Source organism: Elephas maximus, chromosome 21 (assembly GCF_024166365.1).
Source record: "Elephas maximus indicus isolate mEleMax1 chromosome 21, mEleMax1 primary haplotype, whole genome shotgun sequence".
Lineage (NCBI taxonomy): Eukaryota > Metazoa > Chordata > Mammalia > Proboscidea > Elephantidae > Elephas > Elephas maximus.
In genome coordinates, this window is record NC_064839.1 from 57,499,126 (window position 1) to 57,521,515 (window position 22,390).

The following is a 22,390-nucleotide window of genomic DNA, read 5'->3' on the forward strand; positions in this document are numbered from 1 at the left end:
TCAAAGGCGTCAGCTCTTCTTCGGTCTTCCTTCTTCATTGTCCAGATTTCACATGCATATGATGCGATTGAAAATACCATGGCTTGGGACAGGTGCACCTTTGTCTTCAAGGTGACATCTTTGCTCTTCAACACTTTGAACAGGTACTTTGCAGCAGATTTGCCCAATGCAATTTGTCTTTTGATTTCTTGACTGCTGCTTCCATGGCTGTTGATTGTGGATCCAAGTAAAATGAAATACTTGACAACTTCAATCTTTTCTCTGTTTATCATGATGTTGCTCATTGGTCCGGTTGTGAGGATTTTTGTATTCTTTATGTTGAGGTGTAATCCATACTGAAGGCTGTGGTCTTCGATCTTCATTAGTAAGTACTTCAGGTCCTCTTCACTTTCAGCAAGCAAGGTTGTGTCATCTGCATAACGCAGGTTGTTAATGAGTCTTCCTCCAATCTTGATGCCCCATTCTTCTTCATATAGCCCAGCTTCTAGTATTATTTGTTTAGCATACAGATTAAATTGGTATGGTGAAAGAATACAACCCTGACGCACACCTTTCCTGACTTTAAACCAATCAGTATCCCCTTCTTCTGTCCGAACAACTGCCTCTTGATCTATGTAAAGGTTTCTCATGAGCACAATTAAGTGTTCTGGAATTCTCATTCTTCGCAATGTTACCCATAGTTTGTTATGATCCACACAGTCAAATGCCTTGGCATAATCAATAAAACACAGGTAAACATCCTTCTGGTATTCTCTGCTTTCAGCCAGGATCCATCTGACATCAGCAATGATATCCCTGGTTCCACATCCCCTTCTGAAACTGGCCTGAATATCTGGCAGTTCCCTGTCGATATACTGCTGCAGCCGTTTTTGAATGATCTTCAGCAAAATTTTGCTTGCATGTGATATTAATGATATTGTTCTATAATTTCCACATTCGTTTGGATCACCTTTCTTGGCTATAGGCATAAATATGGATCTCTTCCAATCAGTTGGCCAGGAAGTTGTCTTCCATATTTATTGGCATAGATGAGCGAGCAACTCTAGCGACATATCCATTTGTTGAAACATCTCAATTGATATTCCATCAATTTCCAGAGCGTTGTTTTTCGCCAATGCCATCAGAGCAGCTTGGGCTTCTTCCTTTAGTACCATCGGTTCCTGATCGTATGCCATCTCTTGAAATGGTTGAATATCAACTAATTCTTTTTGTTTTACTGACTGTTTTTCCTTTCATGCTCTTTTGATGCCTCTTGTGGTGTTTAACATTTTCCCCATAGAATACTTCAGTATTGCATCTCCAGAATTGAATTTTTTCTTCATTCTTTTCAACTTAAAAAATGTCGAGTGTGTTCTTCCCTTTTGGCTTTCTATCTCCAGCTCTTTACACGTGACATTATGATATTGTAATTTTTCTTCATGAGCTGCCCTTTGAAATCTGTTCAGTTCTTTTACTTCATGATTACTTCCTTTTGCTTTAGCTGCTTGATGTTCACGAGCAAGTTTCAAAGTCTCCTCTGACATTCATTTTGGTCTTTTCTTTCTTTTCTGTCTTTTTAGCGACCTCTTGCTTTCTTCATGTGTGATGTCCTTGATGTCATTCCACAACTCGTGTGGTCTTCAGTCATTAGTGTTCAATGAGTCAAATCTATTCTTGAGATGGCCTCTAAATTCAGGTGGGATATACTCAAGGTTGTATTTTGGCTCTCATGGACTTACTCTGATTTTCTTCAGTTTTAGCTTGAACTTGCATATAAGCAATTGATGGTCTGTTCCACAGTCGGCGCCTGGCCTTGTTCTGACTGATGATATTGAGCTTTTCCATTGTCTCTTTCCACAGATGTGGTCAATTTGATTTCTGTGTGTTCCTTCTGGCTAGGTCCATGTGTATAGTCACTGTTTATGTTGGAGAAAGAAGGTATTTGCAATGAAGAAGTCATTGGTCTTGCAAAATTCTATCATTTGATCTCTGGCATTGTTTCTATCACCAAGGCCATATTTTCCAACTGCCGAACCTTCTTCTTTGTTTCCAACTTTGGCATTCCAATCACCAGTAATTAGCAATGCATCCCAATTGGATGTTCGATCAATTTCAGACTGCAGCAGCTGATAAATATCTTCTATTTCTTCATCTTTGGCCTTAGTGGTTGGTGTGTAAATTTGAATAATAGTTGTATTAACTGGTCTTCCTTGTAGGCGCATGGATATTATCTTATCACTGACAGCATTGTACTTCAGGATAGATCTTGCAATGTTCTTTTCGATGATGAATGCAACACCATTGCTTTTCAAGTTGTCATTCCCAGCATAGTAGACTATATGATTGTCTGATTCAAAATGGCCAATACCAGTCCATTTCAGCTCACTAATGCCTAGGATATCGATGTTTATGTCTTACATTTCATTTTTGACAATTTCTAATTTTCCTAGATTCATACTTTGTACATTCTCGGTTCTGAATATTAATGGATGGTTTTAGCTGTTTCTTCTCATTTTGAGTCATGCCATATCAGCAAATGAAAGTCCCAAAGCTTTACCCCATTCACGTCATTAAGGTCAATTACTTTGAGGAGGCAGCCCTTCCGCAGTCATCTTTTGATTGTCTTCCAAAAAAAAAAAATTTTTTTTATAGGTAATGGGAAAATTTGGAAATAGATAATGGTAATTGGTGAGCAACATGACAAACTCAATGCCACTGAATTGCACAAATGAGAAAGTTGAAAACGCAAATATTTTGTTGTATATATATTTACTACAATATTTTTTTAAGTAAATGATAAAAAAAAAAAAATCTCAGCCAGGAAATGGGTGAAATTTTTGCTAGTACAACAACCCTTCAAGAAATTATTAAAAATATTCTACAGGAAGAGGAATTATAATATAAACCAGAAACTTGAATCTACACAAAGTGTCATAAATGAAATAAATAAAGGTTATATTTAAAATTTTATTAGTTTAGTTGTTCTAAAAGATAATTCCAAAAAAGTAATAATACTAAAAGATAATTATTAAAAAGTAATAAGCTATGCATTATTTGTTTGTAGAAACCCTGGTAGCATAGTGGTTAAGTGCTACGGCTGCTAACCAACAGGTCAGCAGTTCCAGTCTACCAGGCGCTCATTGGAAACTCTATGGGGCATTTCTACTCTGTCCTATAGGGTCGCTACGAGTCGGAATCGACTCGACAGCAGTGAGTGGGTATATGTTTGTAGCATATTCAAAGGTTAACTGGGAATGGGAGAAAGGAATTGGAAATGGTGGAAGGGTGCACTCCGAGAGCAATCTGCCACATTTTCCTGTGGCCCACAATTGAATCTTGTACTTAGAACCGAATGTGTTAGCCTGTCTTCGTGATGAGATGAGCGTGTGGGCTGACGTACTTTCTCTGGGCTTCTTGACACAAAACACTTCTCATAGTAACTGGTAGCCTAGAATGCATTCCTTATGTTTTGCCTCGAACACATGACAACATTCCCAGAAACTCCTTTTGCATGCATGTCACATATCACCTGGACAACCCCATTTCTATATCTGTTGCTGGTTGGGAGGGAAGAGTGTCCATGGACTGCAGAGGAAAGAGGGGCATGCACAGACCACCATCCCTGCATTAGCTACAGAGTGAAATCCACTGGTCATAGGGGCCTAGCACCAACCATGAAGCTTTCCTTGCTCTGTCTCTTCTCTATGTGAGTAATGCATTGTTATATAAAATGCCTGTGTGTAGCTTGTGCTTTTGTTGTTGAATTCAGAAATTGGCAAGAGAAAAATATACTATTACGATGCCAGTCCACTATATTTGTTGTTGTTGTTAGGTGCCGTCAAGTCGGTTCTGACTCATAGCAACCCTATGCACAACAGAGCAAAACACTGCCCAGTCCTGTGCCATCCTTACAATTGTTATGCTTCAGCTCATTGTTGCAGCCCCTGTGTCAATCCACCTTGTTGAGGGTTTCCCCCTTTTATACTGACCCTGTACTTTGCCAAGCATGATGTCCTTTTCCAGGGGCCGATCCCTCCTGACAACATGTCCAAAGTATGTAAGACACAATCTCACCATCCTTACTTCTAAGGAGCATTCTGGTTGTACTTCTTCCAAGACAGATTTGTTGGTTCTTTTGGTAATCCATGGTATATTCAATATTCTTCACCAACGCCACAATTCAAAGACGTCAATTCTTCTTCAGTCTTGCTTCTCCAGCTTTTACAAACATATGATGTGATTGAAAATACCATAGCTTTGTTCAGATGCACCTTAGTCTTCAAGGTGACATCTTTGCTTTTCAACACTTTAAAGAGGTCCTTTGCAGCAGATTTCCCCAATGCAATGCGTCGTTTGATATCTTGACGGCTGCTTCCATGGCTGTTGATTGTGGATCCAAGCAAAATGAAATCCTTGACAACTTCAATCTTTTCTCTGCCTATCATGATGTTGCTTATTTGTCGAGTTGTGAAGATTTATGTCTTCTTCATGTTGACGTGCAATCCATACTGAAGTCTGTGGTCTTTGATCTTCATTAGTAAGTGTTTCAAGTCTGCTTCACTTTCAGCAAGCAAGGTTGTGTCATCTGCATAACGCAGGTTGTTAATGAGCTTTCCTCCAATCCTGATGCCCCGTTTTTCTTCATATAGTCCAGCTTCTCGGATTATTTGCTCAGCATACAGATTGAAGAGGTATGGTGAAAGAACGCAATCCCGACGCACACCTTTCCTGACTTTAAACCAGTCAGTATCCCCTTGTTCTGTCCGAACAACTGCCTCTTGATCTACGTAAAGGTTCCCCATGAGCGCAATTAAGTGTTCTGGAATTCCCATTCTTCACAATGTTATCCATAATTTGTTATGATCCGGTTAGCCGAATACCTTTGCATAGTCAATAAAACATCCTTCTGGCATTCTCTGCTTTCAGCCAGGACCCATCTGACATCAGCAATGACATCCCTGGTTCCACATCCTCTCCTGAAACCTGTCTGAATTTCTGTCAGATTGGATAAAAAATTAATTTTTTTTTTTACAAGAAAGCCACTTTAAATACAAGTATGTAGAAAGGCTAAAAGTAAAATAAAGAGAATCATATAACATGAAAACATGGACAAAAAAAAAAAAAAAAAACCTTGAGTAGCAATAGTATTTTCAGACAGAGTAGACTTTTAACTAAAGGATGCTTATTAGGGATAAGAGGGGCATTACATAAAAATAAAATTGTCTTCTCTGAAAGTTGTGACAGTTCTAACTAATGGAACTGAAAAGAAAAAAAACACAATTTCCATTGTATTTGGATACTACAACACTCTTCCCCTTATGGTTTATAGAACAAGTAGTAAGAAATATATATATATATATATTTTTTTTTTTTTCAGCATGAACTTTGAGAGCTGGAACTCAACTGGATAGCCTTGGTTTTCAGGGTCTCCAAGTTTTCCGCCTTTCATGAGGTGCTTACCACTGCTCTATCGCTCTCTATTAAGAATCCTTCCTACTTCATCAACACGCAGCGAGTTTTTCTCTGATGGGTTTCTGCCTTACAAAAGTTCTAGCTTTCACCAGCACCAGTTTTACTGTAATTGAATAACACTATCACCTATATAGAGAACATTCCACTGCTTTGGAATATTGCCAATCAAAATGTCACTATGTTTTGTTTTGTTTTTTTTGATTAATCTTCTCTTATCTTTTACCATGTCTAAGATTTAGTGGAATTTCTTTTATGTGCATGTCTCTCTATTCAAATCATAACTAACAAATGTATTTAAATACAACTAATGGCACTAATGACACAGAAAACATCAAAAGAAGATGGATGGAATACAGAGAGGCACTGTACCAAAAATAATTGATCAACATTCAACCATTCCAGGAAGTAGCATATGATGAAGAACGAAAGGTACTGAAGGAAGAAGTCCAAGCTGCACTGAAGGCATTCACGAAAATCAAAGCTTCGGGAACTGACAGAATACCAATTGAGATGTTTCAACAAACAACTGCAGGACTAGAAGTGGTCACTCGTCTACGCCCAGAAATTTGGAAGACAGCTACCTGGCTAAGTGACAGGAAGAGATCCATATTTGTGCCCATTCCAAAGAAAAGTTATGCAACAAATTGCAGAAATTATCCAACAATATCATTAATATCACATACAAGTCAAATTTTTCTGAAAATGATTCAAAAGTGGTTGTAGCAGTACATTGACAGGGAAATTCAAGCCAGATTCAGAAGAGGATGTGGAGCAAAAGATATCATTGCTGATGTCAGATGGATCCTGGCTGAAAGCAGAGAATACCAGAAGGGTGTTTACCTGTGTTTTATTAACTATACAAAGGCATTCGACTGTGTAGATCATAACAGTCGATAACATTGTGAAGAATGGGAATTCCAGAACACTTAATTGTATTCATAGGAAACCTGTGTGTAGATCAAGAGGCAGTTGTATGAACAGAACAAGGGGATATTGTGTGGTTTAAAATCAGGAAAGGTGTTTGTCAGCATTGTGTTCTTTCACCATACTTATTCAATCTGTATGCTGAGCAAATAATCAGAGAAACTGGGCTCTCTGAAGAAGAATGGGACATCATGATTGGAGGAAGACTTCTTAACAATCTGTGATATGAAGATGACACATCCTTGCTTGCAGAATGTGAAGAGGACTTGAAGCAGTTACTGATAAAAATCAAAGACTACAGCCTTTATTGTAGATTACACCTAAACGTAAAGAAAACAAAAATCCTCCCAACTGGACCAATAAGCAACATCATGATAAACAGAGGAAAGTTTGAAGTTATCAAGGATTTCATTTTACTTGGAGCCATAATCAATGCCTATGGAAGCAGTAGTCAAGAAATCAAAGGACATATTGCATTGGGCAAATAAGCTGCAAAAATCCTCTATAAGGTGTTAAAAAGTAAAGATGTCATGTTAAACACTAAAGTGAACCTGGCCCAAGCCACGATATTTTCAGCCACCTCATATGCATGTGATACCTGGACAATGAATAAGGAATACCAAAGAATCGATGCCTTTGAATTATGGTTTTGGCAAAAAATGTTGACTACAACATGAGCTGCCAGAAGAACTAACAAATCTGTCTTGGAAGAAGTGCAGCCAGAATGCTCCTTAGAAACAAGGTTGGAGAGAATTTTTCTCACATACTTTTGACATTTTGTCAGGATGCTCTCTCTGGAGAAAGTCATCATGTGTGGCAAAGCAGAGGGTCAGCCTAAAAAAGGAAGACCATCAATGGGATAGGTTGACACAATGGCTGCAACAATGGGCACAAGCATATGAAAGATTATGAAGATGGTACAGGACTGAGCAGTGTTTTGTTCTGTTGTAAATAGTGGTTGTAAGTCGGAACTGACTGGACAGCACCTAAAAACAACAACAACAATATGACAAGTGAAGGTTAATGCCATTATTTCCAAATATAAAATTTTTATGTAGAATAGTATTTACTTATGGGTTATGCATTGGTGTATTTTCCATTCGTACAGCAGCACGCTTTCTAATTAATAAATTTAAAGAAGCCCTGCAGGGGTGGATTGCCCGATAAGCAGGGTGCTTATGGGCTTACTTGTGTTCACTTACTAATCTGTAGTGAACAATTTCACATGGGTGTTTGATGTGGTGAAAACCATGTGGAATTGCACACTACAAAATAGGAAGTAAACACAAGTAAGCTCGTGTGAACTTTGCTTACTGTAAGACTGTGTGTACCTTGCTTAGTGGTTAATCTGCCACTGGAGGCTTGGTTTCACAGTGGTTTAGTGCCTGACTGCTAACTGAAGAGTTCACGGTTCAAACCCACCCAGCTGCTCTGTGGGAGAAAGGCCTGAAGATTTCTTCCCATAAAGATTATAGCCTAGAAAATCCTATTGAATAGATCTACTGGATCTCATAGGGTCATAATGAGTCAAAAATCAAATCAATGGAACCTACCAACAACCATAATATCAGAGAATTATCAATTGTAAATTTGCTAAGTAATTAGACAAATTTTCTTCAATTTTATAATTTTCATTACTTTATTGGTTGTATTAACACGATTCCTGTTTCATAAAACTGTTAAGACACTTTTTCATGTTTAAAAAGAAAACCATTTTTTAGATGGAAAAAGAAAAATAAAAGAAGATAATAAATGAACTGAAGCCCTTCCCTGGTGTCATTGATTGATTTGTGTCCCCCCCAAAAATATCTGTGAACTTGTCTAAGTCATGATTCCCAGTATTGTGTGTTTGTCCAACATTTTGTCATCTGACATGATTTTCCAATGTAAATCCTGTCTCTACCATGTTAATGAGATTAGCGGCGGTTATGTAGACTCAACCTACAAGAGTAATCTACAATTTAAGCCAATATCTTTTGAAATATAAGAGAGGGAAGCAAGCAGAGAGACAGTGGAACTTCATACCACCAAGAAAGCAGTGCCTGCCAGGAGTGGAGTGTATCCTTTGGACTCAGGGTTCTGTGCTGAGAAGATTCTAGTCCAGGGGAAGACTGATGACAAGAAACTTTCTCCAGAGCTGACAGAGGGATAAAGCCTTCCCATGGAGCTGACTCCTGAATTCGTACTTCTAGCCTTCTAGACTATGTGAGAGAATAAATTTGTTAAAGCCGTCCACTTGTGGTATTTCTCTTATAGCATCACTAGATAACTAAGACACCTGACTAGATTTCAGGCTACAATATTTAGGAATGTGTGTACTGGTGAAAGTAAAAATATATTGACCAAGTGTCTACATATTTGTAGAACTGTAAGGGTCCTAGTTTGTTTTGGTCCAAGTTTGTTTTCAGGTGGTGTCAAGTCGATTCCAACTCATACTGACTCCACATGATATAGTAAAATTACTCATAGGGTTTTCTAGGCTATAATCTTTATGGGAGTAGATCACCAGGTCTTTTTTCCCCCAGAGCCACTGGGTGGTTTCTAGCTGACAACCTTTAGCTTAGCAGTCGAGCATTTAGACATTGTGCCACCAGGGCTCCTTGCTACAGGTTTATCTAATATAAATTACATACAACAGCATTTCCTTTTGGTGGATGTACATTTCTATGAATGCTGGCCAGGTTTAAGGCTTTTTACTAGAGTTCCTCAATCATAGCACTATTGCCATTTTGGGCTACATTATTATTTGTTGTGAGGAGCAGCCCTGTGCATTGTATGTTTTTTATCAGCATTCCTGGACTCTAAAACCGGTGCCAGCAGCACCTTCCCCCAGTTTTGAAAACTAAAAGTGACTCCAAGAATTGCCTATTGTCCCTGAGATGTATGGATGCTGGTATTGACATACGCAAAATACCCAGCTCATTCTAAGTTAAAGACTTTGAGTGAAACTAGATTGAAAATCGCTCATGAGAATGAGAAGATTGGAAGTCAATCTGAGGATGGGGTCAGTTTTGAGGATGAACAGGAGAATAACTTCCTGCATTAAATGTTTCTAAATCTAGCAACCAATGGCACTTAAATAGTATCATGAATTGAAAAGTTTCAACAAGAAGTATTGCTACGGAGCTTGTCATGGAAGAGATGAGGAAAGACAGACAAAACTCATTCCTGTAATCAGAGTCATGAAGTTTCTCTAGAATCACTGTGCATGGGAGTCCCTAGAGAGGAGATGACCAGGTGACCAGCTTTTGAGAGTAAACCTTTTTTCCCTGGCTTCCTTCCTCTGCATTTGCTGATAAGATGAGCCACGAAGCTTAGTGGGTTCTGTCTGAATAACCCCTAAAGACCATTCCCCTTCTGGGCCTTTGTAAGGAGGTTTTTGTCTGGGCTCACACTGCCTTCCCCCTCACTGTGCTTCTTGCACAGTAATACATGGCCATGTCCTCAGGCTTCATACAGCTCAATTTTAAATAAACTTGTCCCTTGGAAGTGTCCCTGGTGATGTTCACTCAGGACTTGAGAGGTGGGTTATAGTCTATGCTTCCACTACTCTGTATTATACTGATCCATTCCAGCCCCTTTCCTGGCACCTGGCAGACCCAGCTCGCAGCATAGTAGGTTAAAGAGAATCCAGAGACACCACAGCTGAGGGTCTCCAAGGGCTTTACCACTCCCGGACCCGAATCTTTCAGCTGGATGAGGGACAGGGCACCTGAGGACAAAGAGGGCCACAGTGAATCATGTGCTCAGACACAGCATCCCCAGACCTTCATGCCTGAATCTCTGAGACACTCACCTCTGGGAAGTGCCATCAGAAAGAGAAAGAGCCATGTGTGTTTCAAGTTCTTGTGAATGAGGCCCATGACTCCCAGAAAATAGTCTCCAAGGTGAGGAGGAACCTGAATTTAAGAGAATATGAGCTGTGATTTCCTCTGGTCACCTAAGTGGGATTTGCATGTGGATGGTGCTTTTGTATGTAAATGTTAAAAAGGGTGAAAGGAGGTCCTTTTCTCTAGTGTTCTCATTAGATAAAAGATGCTATCCGTTCCCTTGGGAGAAAGGTCCTTTCCTTGGGTCTTCCTTTAATCAAGTCCATGGTTCTCTTAATCCATGCCAGGACATATTCTTGCTAGAAATTCAGATGCAGTTAAAGATCAAGGACATTTCTGGGAATAGAGTCAAGGTACCTCTACTACCAGGGATGGAAAGAGAGACAGATAGGCAGATAGATCTATCATTAGATAGATCTGTCTATGTCCTATAGATCTGTTGATAGACCTACAGATAGGTAGATAGACAGACAGACAGATAGACTTACAGACATACAGCAGATAGATAGATAGATAAAGATAGACAGATAAATGGTTAAATAGATTTCCTTAGTCATCTAGTGCTGCTACAACAGAAATACCACAACTAGATGGCTTTACCAAAGAGAAATTTATTTCTTCACATTAAAGTTGGCTAAAATCCAATTCAGGGCTTCAGCCCCAGGGGACAGCTTTCTCTCTCTGTTGGCCCTGCAGGAAGGTCCTTGTCATCAATCTTCCCTTGGTGGAGGAGATTTTCCGAGCAGGGACCCTGGGTTCAAAGGACATGCTCTGCTCTCGACACTATTTTCTTGGTGGTATGAGGTCCCCAATTCTGTTTGCTTCCCTTTCCTTTTATCTCTTGTAAGATAAAAGTGGTTCAGGCCACCCCAGGGAAACTCCCGTTACTTTGGATCAGGGGTGTGATTTGAGCAAGGGTGTTACTATCCCACCCTAATCCTCTCTAACATAAAATTACAATCACTAAATGGAGGACAACCACACAATACTGGGAATCATGGTCCAACCAAATTGATATACACATTTTTGGGGGGGGGCACAACTAAACCCATGACATAGATCAATAAATATTGAATAGTTACCACAACTCCAGGACTCTTTGAGTGGTCACATACTCACTGTGAGTCATTTCATACCTCAATTAGCTCGTGTTTAAACCATCAGATATTCCAAAGTGTTGATACAGCAACTAAATGAAACAAAAACATCAGATTCAGACAAAACTGGGTCCAAAGTAATGTTTGTCATACATTGAAATTACTTGGAAAGACTCACTAACTTGGGTCAATATTTCCTCACCTGAGACACCCTTACTACTACATATATTCAAAGGTTACCCTGGAGGGTAAAATCTTCATGCCAACATAAAGTGTTTCTTGTTTCTTTTTTTTTTTTTTTTTTTTGCATATATTAGACATTTCTGCCTAGACAGTAATCATTCCTAGTTTTGTTGAAAGCCTGGCAACCTCCTAGTTATGCTTTTTCCCTGAAGCTGAGTGTCTGCAATAAATTACTGAGTCTGTAGACTATCTCCTTGGAAGAGAACTTTGAGGAACATAAACCTTTAAGGACCAGAAAGGGCATTAAGTCTTTAGCTCACCAACATGTTGAGTCAGTAACACGGTCTTTGTGCACAACTCACGTAACCTAGAGGTATCCAATCCTTGATCTCTGAGTCACTAGTGGAGGATATTGAATTGAGTGAAAATAGTTTCCATTACTTTGGAGGGAATAATATTCGTGGTTCTTGGAATCACAGCTGTCCTCAAAATGGATTGCAAAAGGAATGAGCTCACCATTGCTGGAGGGAAACTCTCTACCCAGGAAGCAGGTCCCCTTGGAAAGCCCTCCTGAAAGCTGCCCCCTTGAGTCCCTCTGTTACTGAACTCTGAGATTATGTCTGAGATCCTATGGCAGTTTATCAGTGTGTGAAATGTTTCCCAATCACAGGGAGGGTGAGAATTGTTAGCAGGTCTGTAAAGTAGAGGGAAAAAAAGGTCGTTAAGGACACTGGAGTAAGTGTAATTCCTACCGACCAGTAAAATCTCAGGCAACAGAAGATGCTATTTCCTTCTTCCTTTGCTGCAGTGAGAATGTGAGAAATTAGAAGCAAAAAGGCAAGGAAAGTACTTTGCGGCAGATGAATGTTGAAAAGGAGAAGAAACAGCTGAGAGCTAGGAAAGGGAGGAAACCACTGATACAAACAGGAAGACCCACATCGGCCCCTCTCTGCACCTATTCCTGGCACTGAATCCCTCCTGCTCTGTGGATCCTGAGCACCTCCTTCAGAAAGGCACCTTTCCAGGCACCCTGGAGCCCAGGTTTTCATCTGAGTTCTCATTGCCTCCCTCTCACCGTGACTCACTCAGGGCCATGTCTTCCACTGTCACAGAGCTCAGGCTCAGAAAGTCCTGATTCTAGGATATGCCTTTGGAGATAGAGGTAACTTCAAAGGGATGGGTTAAATGCTTTTCTACCACTAGTCCATATATATCCGTCCACCTTATTTCTTTCCCCTATGAATGGTAGATTCAGTCCCAGCAGTGACCACTGGTAGTGATGGAGAATCCAGAGACAGCTCAAGTGAGGGTGCCAGCCTTCGACATTTGCACAAATTCTGGGACTGACTCTTTTAGCTGCACCTGGGTCGTAACATCTGGGAAGAGAAAAAAAAAATCATTGACAAATATCAGACACCTCATTCGGGTAGTCTCATTTTGGAAACCTCTGAGATACAAGGTGAAGTGATCACTAGTTGGAAGCACATCATCAGAAACCTCATGATTTTCCAAACAAAGATCATAATTCCTGGAGAATCCAGTCCGCAGCATGAAGGTTCATGTCAGATTCTAGGATTCAACCTGGAAACAGATGGCTTGATTTTTATGTGAAAGGCCTCACAGGTAGAAATCAGGGAAGAGCCAGGAAAGATCTCAGTCTCTAATTTAGAAGTTGGAAGAAGCAAGTCAGACTCACTCCCTAGGGATGGTCATTCCCTTACTGAGAGCTGGGGCCTAGAGACAGAGATCATATTTGTTTTAATTTCATAGTGAGAGAGAAAGAGGACATTTTGATGATGAGAAAATAATATCTTCTTCCATGAGAACCCTTCTTTTCTTTTGATAGGGAAACACCTAACTTTCCCTTCTGTTCCTTCTTTCAGGCATATATTACTTGACATGCCCATCTTCCTTATTCATCCTAACGTACAGCTGAGTGGCACTTGGGAGGACACTGGGTCAGAACATATTATATGGAGCATGCTTCTCCAGAGACCACAGATTTTGGGTCGCATTCAAAGTCAGTCCCTTGAGAACTGTATGACCTCTTTCCTGGTGGCTCCTCACCTCTAGAATGGGGCTTGTGAATACCTACCAACCTGACATTAGGCTAACCTAAGTGGATGAGGATTCTTCTGGTAGGATATACATAGAGTTTGTATTCAGTGATGGCAAATCGTTATTCATAAGTGTGAAGAACCTGGCTTTTTACCTCACATATCTGAGCAGATTCTCCTTGCACCCCAATCTTCCTGGGCTCTGGCCTGAAAGGGTTGCAAGAGGTGCCTCAACTCCACCAGTAACTGTTTGACTCTAATGATTCTTTGTTTTTAGCTGGAACCTGCCTGCACAGCTCTGTGTGTGGACATTGCATAAGTGACCACTTGTGTAAGTATAGATATTTTAGAATGTGTATTAGTATTGTTTTTTTTGTGTGTCAAATATGAGTGTGTGTGTAAGCATGTGTCCACATGCTGAGATTTAAAAAGAGATTTTCATGCAATTTCAACAGAAATTATAAATGCTTAGGTCAGGATGGGTTCAGGTCAGGAACGAATTTTCAAGTTTGTGAAAATGTAAGAAGTTTGTATTGCGAGAGTTCGGTGAGCATGTGGAAATGACAGAAATGAGGAAAAATCAAACTCTTGTATCCCTCAAGTCCTTAGAGCTCTCCCTTTTCCTCTCCATGGCCCAGGTGACCAGTATCTCTGGAAGCCCTCAAACTAGGTTATACTTACCTTCTACTACCTCAGTTATGGATCTGAGAAGTCACTTAAGCCAAACACCACAACCAAATACCACAAGCAGCTGCTTCTGGGATATGGCACAGGGGAGTGTAGGATACCAAGAGCTGGACCAGTCCAGCTGATTTCTTGTAAGTATGTTCTTGTCAGAGGGAAGGTTATTTGAGGTGAGGTACTGGTTTTTGAGGTGTTCAGGAATTCCATGAGTGGAGGTGCTCTGAGGGGTAGTGCTGGCAGGAAAGACAAATCCATGTGCTGAATATATGTCCTAGCTCTGAGGACAATTTACTGAAAATAAAAGAGCAATTTTCATGGATGAAGTACATTTAATATAGCTGCATGGCATAAGCCAGGAACATACATTGAAATCTCCAAGATTGCACAATATTTCTTTTAGTGCTAATTGAGGCACAATTAGGAAATGAACTCTACCACTTCTTTTTGCATCGCGGTACAGATGAGTATAATTATGAGGGAAGAAGTTGGACTACTACTGTGTGGAGCTTTAAAAGGATCTGAATAAAATGTTGGACAGAAATTGACACCAGAAGCGCAAATTTACGGGGTTGGTGATGGAATAGCATGGAGTGTTGGCTTGGAAAGAAGAATCACACAGCACTGTGAGAAGATGTAGTACAGGAAATATGGCCACCAGAGGATGTGCTGGCTCAGCAGATCACCATGAGAAGAGTCCATGTTGCAGTGGAATGGTGAGTATTGGTGTACTAAATAAAATTAAGACCTGTTATGGGGACTTAAGAGATGAAATTGTGGTTCCCCCATTATTTAACTCTTGTCCTACAATGGACAGCTAGGGAGAGTCACAGATCAAGAGAAAATGGTGTAAGAAGGTAGAAGGGGGGATTTCATCCCAACATCAATAAACATGGTCTGTCTGTGGAGACAAGCATCATATTGTCAAACAAGAGGTCCCAGCAAAGGAAGCTCCATAGAGGTTGAACACCTACATTGTGGCCTGGAATAGAACTGAATATTCAATATGTAGTAAGTAATTAACTTCCTACCCCAATTTTTTATGTTGAGAAATGAATCAATGATAGCTAAGCCCTTGACATAATGCTGTGAGTCAGCCATACGGCCTTCCACCATGTGGAAGGTGAGGCAAATCCAATTATATGAAATAGTACAATGAAAATGTAAAGTAAAAAATCTTTTTTGAGTACAATATGTAAATACCACAATATTGAAAGTATTTCCTAGAGTTTGACTAACTGATAATACTATTGAAAATTATAACGGTACTACTAGAGGTATAAACACAAGAAATACAATGGGCTACACATCAGCCTCCTTTGGTGGCAATGACAGCATTTGAAAACAATTATTTCTTCTCATGTGATTGTGGTAGCCTGAACACGTAGTTGTCATCATATTATTTCATATGCCATAATTTATATCTAAATGATATGAGACAGTATGTTCTTATTTTTGTTTAACTTCTTTCACTCCACCTACTTATGTGGGAATGAATCCATATTTTCATATCTAAGAAGCATGCATGGATTTTGATGCTCAGTATTTCAGTATATGCATATACTGAAATTTATTTATAAATTTCGATTTATTTATCTATTTGCCTGTTGATGGATATTTAGATTGTTTACAATTTCTAGTTATTATAATGAAAGCTGCTTTTCAGATTGAAGATTTAGAGAGCAGGAAAAAAAGAGACTGTAATTTTCTTACAAGAATAACAAACATGGACAAACCACAAATTGACAAATTTTCTTCAACACAGCAGTGAATTGAAGTCACAGCAAAACAAACGATGTATTTTTCCTTTTTTTTATAATTTATTCTATTTTTGATATTGTTGATAATATACACAGCAGAACATAAACTAATTCAACAATTACTACACATACAATTCAGTGACGTTCATTATAACCTTCGAGTGTTGAAAACATTCTCACCTTGATGTTATGAGCTGTTCTTTCCCGATTAACATCAACTCACTGTCCCCTAAGTTTCCTATCCTATCTTTCGAGTTGCTATTGTCAGTTTTATCCCATAAGCAGGTTGCTTTAATTTCTTTGAATTTTTGTGTCCTAGTTTTTTTTAGTGAGTGTGTGTCTATAAAATGATAAATACATAAATACGGGGTCTATAAGGCTGTTATAATGATTAAATAAGAAAATGCCAATAAATAGCACCATACCCAGAACATAACTCTTGCTATGGAGTTGATTTTGATACATAGCAACCCTACACAACAGAGTGCAACAGCCCCATAGTCTGCAAGGCTGTAATTGTTAAGAAAACAGAATTGCACATATTTCTCCTGCTGAGTGGCTGGTGGGCTTGGACTGCCAACATTTTGGTCAGCATCTGAGTGCTTAACTGCTGGGTCACCAAGATTCCATTTCCCAGAAAAAAAAAATTGCTGTCGAGTTGAATCTGACTCCTAGAGGCCCTATAGAACAGAGTAGAACTGCTACGTATAGTTTCCAAGGCTGTAATATTTATGGAAACAGACTGCCGCATCTTCGTCCTGCTGAGTGGCTGGTGGGTTTGAAGTGCTGACCTTTCTGTTAGCAGCCCAGCACTTAACCACTGCACCGCCATGGTCCAGCAAATAGAAGACCCTTAGTCAATGGTAGGTATTACTATAAATACCCATTTATTGACACATATCATTTTATATAACACATTTTTTAAATATTCTCTTGCATGTAGATGCTGTCTTGTTTATTACTAAAATTGGCAACCACTTATTGAACATCTATTGCATGTCTCCCTCACGCATCTGTCAGTTTGTCATACTGTAGGGGCTTGTGTGTGGCTGTAATGCTGGAGGTTATGCCACCAGTATTTAAATCAGTGGGGTCACCCATCGTGGATAGGTTTCAGCTGAGCTACCAGACTAAGACAGACAAGGAAGAAGGACCAGGCAGTCTACTTCTGAAAAGAATTAGCCATTGAAATCCTTATGAATAGCAGGGGAACACTGTCTGATACAGTGCTGGACAATGAGATCCTCAAGTTGGAAGGCACTCAAAATGTGACTCGGTAAGAGCTGTCTCCTCAAAGTGGAGTTGACCTTAATGACGCAGATAGAGCCAAGCTTTGGGGACATCCATTTGCTGATGTGGCATGACTCAAAATGAGAAGAAATAGCTGCAAACATTCACTAATAACCAGAACATGGAATGTACAAAGTATGAATCTAGGAAAATTGGAAATCATCAAAAATGAAATGGAATGCATAAACATCAATAACCTAGGCATTAGTGAGCTGAATTGGTATTGGTCATTTTGAATTGGACAAATATATGGTCTAGTATGCTGAGATGAGAATGAGAAAATTGCTAGAATCAAATGAGAATGAAAACACATCACCCTAAACCTTTGGGACACAGCAAAGGCAGAGATCACTGGCCGAATTACAGCAGTAGATGCACGCATCAAAAAAGAAGAAAGACTCCAAATCAAAACATTAGCTACACAACTTGAACAAATAGAGAACAGCAGAAGAAGCCCACAGTCAACAGATGAAAGGAAATTATAAAAATCAGAGCAGAAGTAAATGAAATAGAAGAAGAATAGAAAGAATCAATAAAACAAAAAGTTGATTCTTTGAAAAGATCAACAAAATTGACAAACCACCTGGCAGTTGACAAAAGAGAAATAGGAGAGGACATAAATAACCCAAATAAGAAATGAAATGGGGTACATTACAACAGACCCAACCGAAATAAAAAGGATCATAATGAATACTATGAAAAACTACACTCCATCAAATTTGAAAACCTAGAGAAAATGTACAAATTTCTAGAAACACACTAACTACCCAAACTAACACCAACTGATGTTGAAATTATGAACAGACCCATAACAAGAGAAGAGATCAAAAAGGTAATAAAAAATTCTAACCAATAGAATTCAGCATCATATCAAAAAAATAATACACTAGGATAAAGTGGGATGAATACCAGGTACTCAAGAATGGTTAAACATTGGAAAATCAATCAACATAATCCACCACATAAGTAAAATCAAAGAATCACACGATCATCTCAATCAATGCAGAAAAGGCATTTGACAGAGTCCAACTCCCGTTTCTGGTAAAAGATCTCAATAAAATAGGTATAGAAGTTAAATTTCTCAACATAATAAAGGGCATCTGTGCAAAACCAACAGCAAACATCATTCTTAATGGAGAGAGGCTGAAAATTTCCCCTTGAGAACAGGAAAAAGACAAGGATACCCTTTTTCACCAAGCCTATTTAACATTGTGCTAGAAGCCCTAGCTAGAGCAATAAGGCAAGAAAAAGAAACAAATGTCATCCTAAATGGTAATGAAGAAGTTAACTATCTCTATCTGCAGATGATATGATGCTATACATAAAACACCCAAAAGACTCCACTGGAACTAATAGAAAGATTCAGCAGATTAGCAGGACACACACACACAAAAACACACACAAAATGTACAAAAATCAGTTGGATTCCTACACATCAATAAAGAGAATGATGAAAAGGAAAACAGGAGAAAATACCACTTATAATAGCTCCTAAAAAAATAAAATACTTAGGAATAAATCTAAGCAGGGATGTAAAAGACCTATGCAAAGAAAACTACAAAACCCTGCTGCAATAAACCAAAAAAGGTCTGCATGAATGGAATATGATGAAGAAAAATATTTTTATCAGGTGCTGCAGTCTGAAATTGATCGAACATGTAATCAAGATGCATTAGTAATTACTGGTGATTTTAGTGTGAAAGTTGGAAAGAAAGAAGAAGGATCAGTAGTTGGAAAATATGGCCTTGGTGATAGAAACAATGCTGGAGATTGATAGAATTTTGCAAGATCAACGGCTTCTTCATTACAAATACCTTCTTTCACCAACATAAATGGACTCTATACACATGGACCTCACCAGATGGAACACACAGAAATCAAATTGACTACATCTATGGGAAGAAACGATGGAAAATCTCAATATCATTAGTCAGAACAAGGCCAGGGACTGACTGTGGAACAGACCATCAATTGCTCATATGCAAGTTCAAGCTGAAACTGAAGAAAATCAGAGCAAGTCCATGAGAGCCAAAATATGAACTTGAGTATATCCCACCTGAGTTTAGAGACCATCTGAAGAACAGACTTGATGCATTGAACATTACTGACCAAAGACCAGGCGAGTTGTACAGTGACATCAAGGACATCATACATGAAGAAAGCAAGAGGTCATTGAAAAGACAGAAAAGACCAAGATAGACGTCAGGGGAGGCTCCGAAACTTGCTCTCGAACCTCGAGCAGCCAAAGCAAAAGGAAGAATTGATGAAGTAAATGAACTGAACAGGCTTTCCCCCCGCCCCATAGAGCTGCTGGGCCTGCAGGTCTGTGGCAATCCACGGACGGCAGTCCCTGTTCTGCAGGATGGGGTTTGTTAAAGTTGTGAAGAACAAGGCCTACTTCAAGAGATACCAAGTGAAATTTAGAAGAAGACGAGAGGGTAAAACTGATTACTATGCTCGGAAACGCTTGGTAATTCAGGAAAAAAATAAATACAACACACCCAAATACAGGATGATAGTTCGTGTAACCAACAGAGATATCATTTGCCAGATTGCTTATGCCCGTATAGAAGAGGATATGATAGTCTGCACAGCTTATGCTCACGAACTCCCAAAGTACAGTGTGAAAGTCAGCCTGACAAATTATGCTGCTGCGTATTGTACTGGTCTGGTGCTGGTCTGCAGGCTTCTCAATAGGTTTGGGATGGACAAGATCTATGAAGGCCAAGTGGAGGTAACCGGAGATGAATACAATGTGGAAAGCATTGATGTTCAACCTGGTGCCTTCATGTACTATTTGGATGCAGGTCTTGCCAGAATTACCCCTGGGAATAAAGTTTTTGGGGCTGTGAAGGGAGCAGTGGATGGAGGCTTGTTCATCCCTCACAGTACCAAACGATTCCCTGGTTATGATTCAGAAAGCAAGGAATTCAATGCAGAAGTACATCGGAAACACATCATGGGTCAGAACGTTGCAGATTATATGCGTTACCTCATGGAAGAAGATGAATATGCTTATAAGAAACAATTCTCTCAATACATAAAGAACAACGTAACTCCAGACATGGAGGAGATGTACAAGAAAGCACATGCTGCTATAAGAGAGAATCCAGTTTATGAGAAGAAGCCTAAGAAAGATGTTAAAAAGAAGAGGTGGAAGTGTCCCAAAATGTCTCTTGCCAAGAATAAAGATCGGGTAGCTCAGAAAAAGGCAAGCTTCCTCAGAGCTCAGGAGCGGGCTGCTGAGAGCTAAACCAAATCACAATTTTTTATGAAGATTTTTCAGATAAAGTAATAAACTTATTGACCAAGCAAAAAAAAAAAAAAAAAAAGAACTGAACAGGAGATTTCAAATGATGGCTCGAGAAGACAAAGTAAAGTATTATAATGATGTGCAGAGAGCTGGAGATGGAAAACCAAAAGGGAAGAACACGCTTGGTGTTTCTCAAGCTGAAAGAACTGAAGAAAAAATTCAAGCCTCCAGTTGCGATAGTGAAGGATTCTATGGGAAAAATATTAAACGATGCAGGAAGCATCAAGAGAAGATGGAAGGAATACGCAGAGTCACTACACCAAAAATAATTAGTCGATGTTCAACCATTTCAAGAGGCAGCATATGATCAGGAATTGATGGTGCTGAAGCAAGAAGTCCAAGCTACTCTGAAGGCATTGGCGAAAAATAAGGCTCCAGGAATTGATGGAATATCAATTGAGATGTTTCCACAAACAGATGCAGCACTGGAGGTGCTTACTCGTCTATGCCAAGAAATATGGAAGACAGCTTCCTGGCTAACTGACTGGAAGAGATCCAGATTTATGTCTATTCCGAAGAAAGGTGATCCAACCGAATGTGGAAATTATAGAACAATATCATTAATATCACACACAAGCAAAATTTTGCTGAAGATCATTCAAAAACGGCTGCAGCAGTATATCGACAGGGAACTGCCAGAAATTCAGGCTAGTTTCAGAAGAGGACGTGGAACCACAGATATCACACCTGATGTCAGATGGATCCTAGCTGAAAGCAGAGAATGCCAGAAGGATGTTCACCTGTGTTTTATTGACTATGCAAAGGCATTCGACTGTGTGGATCATAACAAACTATGGATAACATTGAGAAGAATGGGAATTCTAGAACATTTAATTGTGCTCATGAGGAGCCTTTACATAGATCAAGTGGCAGTTGTTCAGACAGAACAAGGGGATACTGATTGGTTGAAAGTCCGGAAGGTGTGTGTCAGGGCTATATTCTTTAACCATACCTACTCAATCTGTATGGTGAGCAAATATTATGAGATGCTGGACTATATGAAGTAAAACATGGCATCAGGATTGGAGGAAGGCTCATTAACAACCTGCGCTATGCAGATGACACAACCTTGCTTGCTGAAAGTGAAGAGGACTTGAAGCACTTAGTAATGAAGATCAAAGACCACAGCCTTCAGTATGGATTGCACCTCAACGTAAAGAAAACAAAAATCCTCACAACTGGACCAATGAGCAATATCATGATAAATGGAGAAAAAATTGAAGTTGTCAAGGATTTCATTTTACTTGTATACACAATCAACAGCCATGGAAGCAGCAGTCAAGAAATCAAAAGACGCATCGCATTGGGTAAATCTGCTGCAAAGTAGCTGTTCAAAGTGTTGAAGAGCAAAGATATCACCTTGAAGACTAAGATGTGCCTGACCCAAGCCATGGTATTTTCAATCTCATCATACACATGTGAGAGCTGGATGAACAACGAAGATGGAAGAAGAATTGATGCCTTTGAGTTGTCGAGTTGGTGAAGAACATTGAATATACCATGGACTGCCAAAAGAACGAACAAATCTGTCTGAGAAGAAGTACAATCAGAATGCTCCTTAGAAGCAAAGATGGTGACACTGGGCCTTACATATTTTGGACATGTTGTCAGGAGAGATCAGTCTCTGGAGAAGGACATCATGCTTGGCAGAGTACAGGTTCAGTAGAAAAGGGGAAGACCCCAATGACGTGGATTGACACAGCGACTACAAGAACGAGCTCAAGCAAAACAACGATTGAAAGGATGGCGCAGGACCAGGCAGTGTTTTGTCCTGTCGTGCATAGGGTCTCTATGAGTCAGAACC

At 39.5% G+C, this 22,390-nt stretch overlaps 1 protein-coding gene across 1 annotated transcript; it reads left to right on the plus strand.

Annotated features, from left to right (window-relative positions):
* Window positions 1-19,576: 19,576 nt before the first annotated feature.
* On the plus strand, window positions 19,577-20,590 carry LOC126064692 (60S ribosomal protein L5-like). The gene has a single exon (XM_049863912.1). It carries the CDS (start codon window positions 19,636-19,638, stop codon window positions 20,524-20,526), a length of 891 nt encoding a protein of 296 aa, XP_049719869.1. The 5' UTR covers window positions 19,577-19,635; the 3' UTR covers window positions 20,527-20,590.
* The last annotated feature ends 1,800 nt before the right edge of the window (window positions 20,591-22,390 follow it).

Coding starts and splice junctions, on each gene's coding strand:
- LOC126064692 (XM_049863912.1), top strand. CDS start 19,636: ATGGGGTTTGTTAAAGTTGTGAAGAACAAGGCCTACTTCAAGAGATAC.